At 40.5% G+C, this 11,452-nt stretch overlaps 1 protein-coding gene across 1 annotated transcript; it reads left to right on the top strand.

Moving 5' to 3' along the window:
* The first annotated feature begins 261 nt into the window (after window positions 1-261).
* On the top strand, window positions 262-9,744 carry LOC112256444 (mitochondrial basic amino acids transporter). Its single transcript, XM_024429713.2, has 4 exons — window positions 262-740; window positions 1,937-1,980; window positions 6,045-6,128; window positions 6,902-9,744. The coding sequence occupies exons 1-4, from the start codon at window positions 701-703 to the stop codon at window positions 7,673-7,675; spliced, it is 942 nt and encodes a 313-aa protein (XP_024285481.1). The 5' UTR covers window positions 262-700; the 3' UTR covers window positions 7,676-9,744.
* Window positions 9,745-11,452: the final 1,708 nt, after the last annotated feature.

Raw genomic sequence — 11,452 nt, 5'->3', positions numbered from 1 at the left:
TTGGTTTGTGAGTGTTTTTCAGAATGTCTAATATGCTATAAACGTTGCAATCTTGAATGTGTCTTGGTCAACAATGTACCATATTTGACCCTTAACCTATACTAAAGGTAAACGGTTAGTTAGACTAGGTTGGGGAGAGCTGATCATAAATCAGTTGTTTGGACTCGAAAGTACTGTAATCACAGTTTTTGAACAGAACCTCATGCAAAATCACATCGAGTCACTGAGTATGGGGGCGGTAGGGGTGTTGTCTTCGTCACAGTAATCCGATTGGGCTAAATGCTTCCTCAAAATGGGCTTTGAACTTCACAGGCTATACAGAAATAGAAGACACAGCCGGTGGAAGTATGCTAACTGGGAGAGCCTCAATTAAATTATTAAATTAAAGCATGTACACTAAGCTACTTATCTAGCTTATTCACGAGCTCGCTTGGGAAGCCAGTGATATCACCGACAGCACTTCGCTAACTGTTCTATATCAAGAGGAGACTAGATCGGGCTAGCAGATAGCTAACGTTACAGATGCAGCCATCAAACTACAGGTGGAAACTGATAGCTAGCTAAATTATTCGGCTAGTTTGAAGCATTGCAAGATTGCACCAAGCCAGACCTTTGAATTGGCTAGCCCCTTGTGCTACGAAGAAGAAATACAGGCTCACTGACCGCTAGCAATCTTTTGATTAATTCAAAGACTGAGGGAATGGACTTTACATTGGACTTTGCGGCAGGATGTATAGGAGGTAAGTTTAAACTATAGCCAGCTAGCAAGCACACCCTTAGATATATTGCTTCAATGATTGCTACGTAGCAGCAGCACCGAGTCATGGAAAGGGTTTGCCAAATGCGTCGCGTTGGAATCGTTTTGAATTTACTTAATGATTCGTGGCTAGCTATGTTAGTTTGCTAATGCAGAAATGTGCCTAGTGATGGCGCAAGTTTACCAACAAAGAATGGAAAAATACTGAGTACTGTGAGCGTCTTGTCCACTAGTCTAGCACTTTCTTGCCCCCATTGTTGTTTAACTCGCCATATTACATGTACTTAGCTGGCTAAACCTGTTGGTTTCTTAGCTATAGAATATATCTGGTTGATAACCTTTTAATTCTCTCACAACCAAACAATTAACGTTACATTCATTTCAATCCAAACTATGTGCTCATAGTTGGGAGTGGTACAATGGGCAGTCCCTCAAGCACCAACTTCGCATGGTGAAAACTGGTGAATGTGACGTGAACTAACGTAACGTACAATCTTCAGATTTTTCAGACGGGGGTACTCATTTTTAAGAGTACCCCCAACACAAAATTAAACTAGTTGTATTTCTAGACCTTAGAGGCGTTGTGAAATAGGACCTGTCTAGCTAAATTACATTGTTAAAATTATTCTCCACAGGAAGTTATTTTCTTAACTAGCTACAAAGAGTTATTGGTTGGTACAAAGTTGGTACAAAGTTATTGGTTAATAAACTATATCGTTGAGCATTATTGTGATACTGTCTCAGCTACAGATAATGTCTTGCAAGTGAGGGTCAGACTAATGTACTCTAATCTGAAACTGCCCTACGCAGGTTTAGTCCTGTGACACACACAGGTGTCAAGGACAAGGGTACAGTGAACAACTGTTGATGGCAGTCCAGATAAGACTGTTTGTTCTTGTGTGTGATGCACTTGATATTCAAACATGCACCCGCCACTGTTGCAACAATACCTCACAGTGGTTGCAACTTAAATCAAAGACTGATAAGCAGTGGAATGCATCTCCATGCTCTCTACTGTAGTGTTATTCACCACTCTCTATGCTATCCTGTTTTGCAATTAAGGGTTTGTTTTTCCTATCAGTTTCACATGGCTTTAACTTAGTATAGCCTACATTACTTAGCAGAAATCAACTGCTTCCAACAAGCAAGTGCTTACTAACAGATCTTTGTCATTTTCAGGTGCTGCAGGTGTTTTGGTTGGCCATCCTTTTGATACTGTAAAGGTGGGTTTATGTTTTCTCACTGGCAAATGCCTGGCACGTGTTTATTTTTCTTAGCTACCGTGGGGTTTATTAAGCCTCGTCAAAAGGGCGAGTTTGAATGACAAATGACCAACAGCGTTTGATAGAGAATTAAATAGGCTATGCATGCTCTTTTCCAATCAAAACATTTTAAGAACCACATTTTCTCGGCTACTACTTACAAATAATAAACAGCACTTTTTTTCCCCAGACCACACAAACGTGGGTATTTTGGCTGTTTTCTGACCTAGTGACATCAATGGAAATACTGTTCCCGCTACCCAAAAAAATCTTACTACGAGTCATTATTATGAGATACATTTAGGGGTCTATATCACATGAATCCAATGTTTTTATTTTACATTTATTTAACTAGGCAAGTCGGATAAGAACAAATTTATTATTTTCAATGACAGCCTAGGAACAGTGGGTTAGTATAGCCTACATTACTGCCTTGTTCAGCGGCAGAACGACAGATTTGTAACTTGTCAGCTCGGGGATTTGAACTTGCAACCTTTCTGTTACTATTCCAACGCTCTAACCACTAGGCTACTTTGCATCACGCCCTCAACTTTCAAGAATAACCTTATGTATATCCAATTGTCAATGACACGTGTGTGTGTGTGTGGGAGAGTTGGTGATGTAGTTCTATATTAATGGATTGGAGAGTTGTTGATGAGAGTTGGTGCCTGTTTGATATTGATTTAATTAAATGCAGTCTATTAAAAGGGTCAATCTGGGATTGGTCCATGCATTTTTGGACTTAAGTTAATATATACAGTTGAAGTTGGAAGTTGCCATACCTTCACCAAATACATTTAATCCTAGTAAAAATTCCCTGTCTTAGGTCAGTTATTATCACTACTTTATTTTAAGAATGTGAAATGTCAGAATAATAGGAGATAATGAATTATTTCAGCTTTTATTTCTTTCATCACATTCCCAGAGGGTCAGAAGTTTACAACCCTTAATTAGTATTTGGTAGCATTGCCTTTAATTGTTTAACTTGGGTCAAATGTTTCAGGTAGCCTTCCACAAGCTTCCCACAATAAATTGGGTGAATTTTGTCCCATTCCTCCTGACAGAGCTGGTGTAACTGAGTCAGGTCTACAGGCCTCCTTGCTCGCACACGCCTTTTCAGTTCTGCCCACAAATTTTCTATAGGTTTGAGGTCAGGGCTTTGTGATGGCCACTCCAATACCTTGACTTTGTTGTCCTTAAGCCATTTTACCACAACTTTGGAAGTATGCTTGGTGCCATTGTCCATTTGGAAGACCCATTTGCGATCAAACTTGAACTTCCTGACTGATGTCTTGAGATGTTGCATCAATATATCCACATAATTTTCCATCCTCATGATGCCATCTATTATGCGAAATGCACCAGTCCCTCCTGCAGCAAAGCACCCCCACAACATGATGCTGCCATCCCCGTGCTTCACGGTTGGGATGGTGTTCTTTGGCTTGCAAGTCTCTCCCTTTTTCCTCCAAACATAATGATGGCCATTATGGCCAAACAGTTCTATTTTTGTTTCATCAGACCAGAGGACATTTCTCCAAAAAGTACAATATTTCTCCCCATGTGCAGTTGCAAACCGTAGTCTGGCTTTTTTATGGTGGTTTTAGAGCAGTGGCTTCTTCCTTGCTGAGCGGCCTTTCAGGTTATGTTGATATAGGACTCGTTTTACTGTGGATATAGATTTGTACCCGTTTCCTCCAGCATCTTCACAAGGTCCTTTGCTGTTGTTCTGTGATTGATTTGCACTTTTCACACCAAAGTACGTTCATCTCTAGGAGACAGAACGCGTCTCCTTCCTGAGCGGTATGACGGCTGCGTGGTCCCATGGTGTTTATACTTGCGTACTATTGTTTGTACAGATGAACGTGGTACCTTCAGGCATTTGGAAATTGCTCCCAAGTATGAACCAGACTGGAGGTCTACTATTTTTTTTATGAGGTCTTTGCTGATTTCTTTTGATTTTCCCATGATGTCAAGCAAGTTTGAAAGTAGACCTTGAAAAACATCCACAGGTACACCTCCAATTGACTCAAATTATGTCAATTAGCCTATCAGAATCTTCTAAAGCCATATGACATCTGGAATTTTCCAAGCTGTTTAAATGCACAGTCAACTTAGTGTATGTAAACTTCTGACCCACTGGAATTATAAGTGAAATAATCTGTCTGTAAACAATTGTACATGACACAAGTAATTTTTCCAACAAAGTAGATGTCCTAACCGACTTGCAAAAACTATAGTTTGTTAACAAGGAATTTGTGGAGTGGTTGAAAAACGAGTTTTAATGACTCCAACCAAAGTGTATGTCAAATTCCGACTTCAACTGTAGCCATTGATTCTTTAATGTAACTTAGAAATTCCTCATGAGCATTGGTCTTACCCTATCAGAACCCAAAATATAACCTTGGTTTATTATTTGTAAGCAATCACTGTATCGTTTCAAAACATGGTTAAAACTACTATTCTTATCATTGCTGTTCAGTCTTTGCATCCATGTGTGAGATTCCCTGTGTCTGTTTTTGAGTGGTAAAATTGTTCTCCTGCCCCATTCCTCAGTTATTTACCAAATAAAGTGGGGAAAATGCTTAGTTATTGTTTGAATCCTATATTGTGCTTTTTAAAGGTGTTGATCTGCACAACTATTCAATTTTTATTTTGTTTACTTGGTCATAAAAAGCACATTCTAAACTTCAAACACTTTTTCCCCATCTCAAGATGTTAAATGAAAATTACTATAGTAAGTGCCTATTATGTGCCAAATAAAGTAACCGGGTTAACAATTATCTTAAATCAGCCATAAATCCCCGGGGCGGGTACCGGAAGCTTGTGTGCAACAGGGAGTGGAAATTGAATGCAAGCTTCACAAAAAAAATGTGATTGCTAAAACATTTCTGTCTATGGGTAACAGGGTTAACGTTATGCTTGACCTGCTCAGTGTTCCCCCACAAAACACTAGAAAATGCCCATAAGGGATAGAACCAGCCCACCTGCTTTTACACTATGAATATACTTTGATGTTCAATGTTTCTTTTGAGAAACCCATATTAAAACGACAGTTCACATAACAGGGTTGACCTTAAAATGAGGGGCAGATGTAAATAAATCACATGAACAAAATAATCTTCAGATATACATTTGTTGAAGTAACTAGGGCTTTACAATTATGGTGAAACTTGGAGACATTGAGACATTTTTTTGTGGGTTGAAAGCCTCCTAGAATTGACATGGGGTTGGTTGACGGAGGGACATGTCAAGGCAGAGGGCAAAGTATTTGGTAAACATGGACTTTGTTCCTTAAGGTCATTTCTAGTAAAGTTATACCAGTCATAGCAATAAAGTTATTTGGGCTCAAAATAGCCTCATGAAATGCATATTATATAGCTGTGGAAACCTAAGAATCAGTAGGCTTAATTGTTTTATTATAAAAATGTCAGTACAAGCCTCATCGTATTTTCATACATGTAATTAGTCTTAAGAGCTGTAATTTGCCGACACTGAATCTTCGAATGTGTACTCAATCTCTAAGCAACAAGTTACAACCCGTATCAGGATATTTGTACTTTACACCTTTTTCCCAAGATTTGTATTCATACACTTTTTACTAATTTGGAATACAAAGGCGCCGAGGGAGGGACACCATGTTGATTTTGATCCCTGAACGGGAAGGGCTGTCTTTAACAGCATAAGTGTCACTTTGTTGTAGATGAGGGATAATCTACCTCTGCACGGATGTGTGACCTAGCTAGTAAGTACGGTCAAGGTCTTCTGTTTCTCCCCCGTGTTTTGTAAAAAATATTCTCTAGATGTACAAGCACAGAATACTTATTTGTTTTTTTATATATATATATATATATCATTTCACCACCCAAATCCCATACCTTAGTACACTACATTTGCCAAAAGTAACTTTTTCATGTATCGTCCCTTTTCCTTTGTGTTTTGTATTATTAAATGTGGCAGTATTGTCTTTGTGCTTTAAAAAATTTTTTTTTTACAAACATTGAGGTGTCCATTTTTTTTTTTTTTAGGTACGACTCCAAGTTCAGAGTGTGGACAGACCTCTGTACCGCGGCACGTATCACTGCTTCCAGTCTATCGTACGACAAGAGTCTGTGAGTATCGACCACCACCATGACCGACTCAAGTTCCTCACAGTACCAAGTCTGTAGAACTCACCTGATGTGGCCTACGGGCTGGACGTTTGAGACTGCTGTAGTGGGGAAACACTATTTTATTTTTTAAGTGTGTGTGCGTGGGTAGTCACCAGTGGTGAAATCTTTTCATATTCGAATGAATCCGTTTCAAGGTGGTTGGCTCTGCATTGCCATGTGCTCTGTGCAGTGCCAACTACAGTTGTACCATTGGTTAGAACAGGGCTCTACTCAAGTGTCTCTCGTTACAGTCTTGTGCGTCAGCCTAGCAGAGAGCCTATCAGCCAGTCTGGAGGGAGGAGGTTGGGAGAGGTATCAGTAGCCAGGGTTAATCGGAGCGTTGTGCCTGCTGCGCGGCTAAATTAAGAGAACCGCCTTATCACTCACGCAGGTTGGGAGTTGCACCAGGTTTTAATGGGGTAGATTCTGCTGGGCTGCCTCAACCTGTTTTTTTTGTCGTGATTAGGAATTCCCCCAATGGTGGAGTACTAGTGTTAAGCTATATCATCATTAAAGGAGTAGAATAGCGGCATATGCAGCACATTAGAATTATACCATTGCTTTATAAAGAGTCTGGCCTTGAACAGCATTTATTGTAGTGAAAGTGTGATTTGGTTAAATAATAATAAATATGCCATGTAGCAGATACCTTTATCCAAAACTACTGTTTATCCCCAGTTATTCAGCTTCATTACCTTATTACTTCGATCCTTCTTTCTGCTGTGTGTCCACAGATGACAGGGCTTTACAAAGGCATCGGCTCCCCCATGATGGGCCTGACCTTCATCAACGCCATCGTGTTCGGTGTCCAGGGCAACGCCATGCGCAGGCTGGGCCACGACACACCGCTCAACCAGTTCCTGGCTGGGGCATCGGCGGGGGCATTGCAGAGCATCATTTGCTGCCCTATGGAGCTGGCCAAGACACGGATGCAGCTGCAGGGCTTGGGCGAGAGGAAATCCAAGCAGAAGTTGTACAAAAACTCACTGGACTGCCTGGTGCGCATCTACCGGAAGGAGGGCTTCTGCGGAATCAACCGGGGAATGGTGACCACGCTGGTCCGTGAGACGCCGGGCTTTGGGATCTACTTCTTGACCTACGATGTCCTGACGCGCCACTTGGGCTGCGAGCCCGACGACCCCTACATGATCCTCAAGTTGCTGTTTGCCGGCGGCATGTCGGGCATCGCCTCGTGGATCTCCACCTACCCTGTGGATGTCATAAAATCGCGGCTCCAGGCGGACGGCGTGGGTGGCCACAACAAGTACAACGGCATTGCAGACTGCATGCGTCAGAGCATGAAGCGGGAGGGCTGGCGGGTGTTCACGCGTGGCCTCACCTCCACACTGCTTCGGGCATTCCCAGTCAACGCCACAACCTTTGCCACCGTGACTCTGTTCCTCATGTACATGCGGAACGACGAGGGCGGCATCACAGACTGCGAGCCCCTACCTGCCCACTCCTCACTCACTGCGAGCCCACAGCAGGCCCAGCCCTCAAGCCTGTGACCTGGGGAAGATGGTGCTTCTGCTCTGGTGACCCTGACTGGAGTGGAGGTGGTCCCACAGTGCACCAGTTAAGCTGCTGAGACCTGAGTGACTTGACCACTCGACAAAGGATATTTTTATACAATGTATTTTAAGATTGGAAAACTTCGGTTGTAAATATTTACGTGTCCATTTTTGACCCTTGGTTTTCTACAGAGCAGCTTTTTTTTTCTCTCAATAGTTTTATTTTTTTGGTGAATTAATTTGTCACTGGAAGCAATCACACTGAAAAAGTACTCATTACTGAACTGGTCATCCTGGTTACAAACAAAACACCTGTATACATGTATTTATGCACAGCTTAGTATATTTATATTGCAGGGTTGGAGTAACGGATTACATGTAACAAAACAAACTAATCTGTTACCAGCAAAATTATTGTATTCAGATTTGATACTTTTGAATTCAGAAAGGATGTTTGGGGCCGGGGAAATCGGACTCCTTTCCATTTTCTCTTGACATTCAAATCAGCAAGTTTAAAGGGATACTTAAAGATTTGATCTACTTCCCCGGAACTCATGGATACCATTCTTATTTCCGTGTCCAGTATGAAGGAAGTTTGGCTAGCGAAACTACCTCCCATGACTATGGGTATCTGCTAGCAGATGCCTATAGACTTTGTCATTAAAATGCAACATCCATTATGGCCAGCCCTTATCATTGATTTATCCTGCAATAATGTCATTCAATTGGTAATATTAATTTGTCTTCTAATCATCTTAAGGGGAAAGTAACAGAGTAAAGTTTGAGGAATCCAAAAGTTACGTGACTGATTTAGAATTTCACATGTAAACTAGTAATTAACGGATTAACCTACCCAACCCTGCTTATATGTATGTATGTCTGAAAATATGTACATATGCTGTACTGTATACACAAGTAAAGCTTTCCGATGAAAAGACCAACTCTGGAGTCCTATTTTCGAGTACATAGTTTGGAATCCATAAGGGTCTGTTCACATTGCTTGCAGGGAAAAAACTATGCCAGAAAGGAAGCCATTTCATTCGTTCTAATCAATGATTCTGCTGGCTAGGACCAATGAAATGACTTCCTTGCATAGATTTTTACGGCGAGCAGTGTGAACGGAGCCTTAGGCCCACGGGTGAAGAGTATCTTGAGTAACCATTTTGGAAAGCCATTGGACATTAGAGTTGGGTGCGACGTCTGCACAAACTGGTTCCTGATTTACACAACTCTTAGTTCTTTTTGATAATCCTAATTTAAACACTCAGGGGCATCAAGTCAATCATGTCCCAGACCTTGTAAAGGTGGCACCTTATTTTACTGAAACACTCGGCATTAACAAATGTGCTGAAATTATTGCAGTGTTAAGTATGAAATGGCACGACCATATTGCACAGCGAAATAAGTGAATTGTTTTGATTCAGGACAAGTGTTTTTTACAGTAGCATTATATTGTATTTGAGGCAGCACAGTCCCTAGAAAATGTAGCGAATTAAATCAGCCTGATTGTTACATACCAACTTAATATTGAATGATGTACATGTCATGATTTGAGAAATGATCCTACAAGTATGATATGTATGTAAACAAATGTATTAAGGATATTGCATCCTTTCACTGGAGAGGTTAAACTACCAACACTGGATATCAAATTGAATTGCACGTGCATGCGTTTCCCAATAACTCGTTTCTATATGCTGGATGACACTGCTTGTACAAGAGTAACGTACTGGATGATGTATACTATATTGGGGTCAGTGCTTTCTCTCGTCTTATTTATTTTATGGCACAATTTAAGTGTGATCGTAGACACAAGGGCAACTCAACTATATGGAATGCTGCTTCCTATGTTTTACTGTTACAGAAAACCATCAGCATTGGTTGTACTGTACAGGTTGGATGGCATATGTCCAATCAGAGCCAGAGTCCAGAAGGGCTCAGGTGCTTGAAAAGGGCAAGTAACTTTTCTTTTGTACGTGTAATGTTTGTTCTTTTATAGGTCTTAATGTCTTGCAACCAAAGCAATATGTGGAAAAAGAAATGGCTGAATAAAAACCTATCTAATAGGAGTGTCCTTTGTCATGTCTTTTCAAGACAAGAATGTAACAAAGTATGTCTGCCAAAGGTCAGGATGCAATACGATTGTGCTTTGTCGGCTATGCACCATTTCAATTTAATTTCCGACTAAGCCGAGCTTGTGCAGCAACGCGTTTACAGTGAACGTTGGAACATTTGCCTTTTAAAAAAGGTGCATTGCCAACGGCGCCAGATCGGATTAAATCCTGGCCTTAGCACTCACAGTATCTTTTTTAAGGGTTGGATCAGCTTACTATTGCAGAAAGATTGTTGCTTCCATCAATGTAATTGTCTGCATTTCCAATCCCCCATATTTTTGGTAAATATATATACATTTTTAAGAATATACTTTTTCCCCCCGCAAACACCATCAATCCCCCAATTGGAGTAAACTAATAAACCTTCAGTTTATACATCTTATACACGTTTTTCCTCTTTCCGATGTCCATCCAGTTTGATTTTTATTTAACTGTGCTATTTCACAAAATGTCAACCTATATCCATCTAGTATAGGCAACTCAAACCGAAGGGAACAGTCACTGCTCTAGAACAGGCAGACATTGCTTTTGAAGGCAACCTAGGTCAAAGAATGTGTATATTTTATTCTAGGTCGAACCAGCGACCTTTTGGTTACTGACTCAACCGCTAGGCTACCTGCAGCCCTAAGAAATTGACCAAATTTTGATTTGTCACTGGCCTACACACACAATACCCCTTAACGTGAAAGCGGAATTATGTTTTTAGATTTTTTTTCTAATGAATGAAAAACTAATTTATTGAGTCAATTATTCACAACCCCTTTTGTGGCAAGCCTAAATAAGTTAATAAGTAGTAAAAATGTGCTTAGCAAGTCACATAAGTTGGATGGAATCGCTGTGTGCAATAATACATTAACTATTTTTTTTAAATAACTGTACCTCAAGTGTACAATTATCTGTAAGGTCCCTCAGTTGAGCAGTGAATTTCAAACACAGATTCAACCAAAAAGACCAGGGAGGTTTTCCAAAGCCTCAAAAAAAAGGGCACCTATTGGGAAGTTTCCTTCCTCTCCGGCAGCTGAGTTAGGAAGGGTGCCTGTATCTTTGTAGTGACTGGGTGTATTGATACACCATCCAAAGTGTAATTAATAACTTCATGTTCAAAGGGATATTCAATGTCTGCTTTTTTTTGTTGCCATCTACTAATCTGTGCCCTTCTTTGCAAACTATTGGAAAACTTCCTGGTCTTTGTGGTGGAATCTGTGCTTGAAATTCACTGCTCTACTAAGGGAACTTACAGATATTTGTACCCCCAAAGATGGGGTACTCATTTAAAAATCAAGTTAAACACTATTATTGCACACAGAGTGAGTCCATGCAACTTGTTAAGCACATTTTTCATCCTGATCTTATTGAGGCTTCCCATAGCAAAATGGTTGAATACTTATTGACAAGACATTTCAGCTTAAATGTTTTATTAATTTGTAGACATCTCAAAAAATATAATCCCTCTGACATTATGGGGGTATTGTCTGTAGATCAGTGACGCATCTAAATGTAATCCATTTAAATTGCAGGCTGTAACCCCACAAAATGTGGAAAAAGTCCAGGGGTGTGAATACTTTCAGAAGGTACTGTATATGACTCCATAGTGCATGTTCGCCCCAGAGTGTCAAATGTTTTTATGTGGGAAAGACCAATGACGTGTCCTACTCTGTCG

Source organism: Oncorhynchus tshawytscha, linkage group LG08 (genome assembly GCF_018296145.1).
Source record: "Oncorhynchus tshawytscha isolate Ot180627B linkage group LG08, Otsh_v2.0, whole genome shotgun sequence".
NCBI classification, from domain to species: domain Eukaryota; kingdom Metazoa; phylum Chordata; class Actinopteri; order Salmoniformes; family Salmonidae; genus Oncorhynchus; species Oncorhynchus tshawytscha.
Note: the sequence above shows the minus strand (reverse complement) of the source record. Positions and strands in the feature narration are given on the sequence as shown.

Excerpts from the sequence above, each read along its gene's own strand:
- LOC112256444 (XM_024429713.2), top strand. The coding sequence starts at position 701 with ATGGACTTTACATTGGACTTTGCGGCAGGATGTATAGGAG. Across the intron at positions 741-1,936 it reads TGCGGCAGGATGTATAGGAG|GTGCTGCAGGTGTTTTGGTT; the intron begins GTAAGTTTAAAC and ends TGTCATTTTCAG. Across the intron at positions 1,981-6,044 it reads ATCCTTTTGATACTGTAAAG|GTACGACTCCAAGTTCAGAG; the intron begins GTGGGTTTATGT and ends TTTTTTTTTTAG.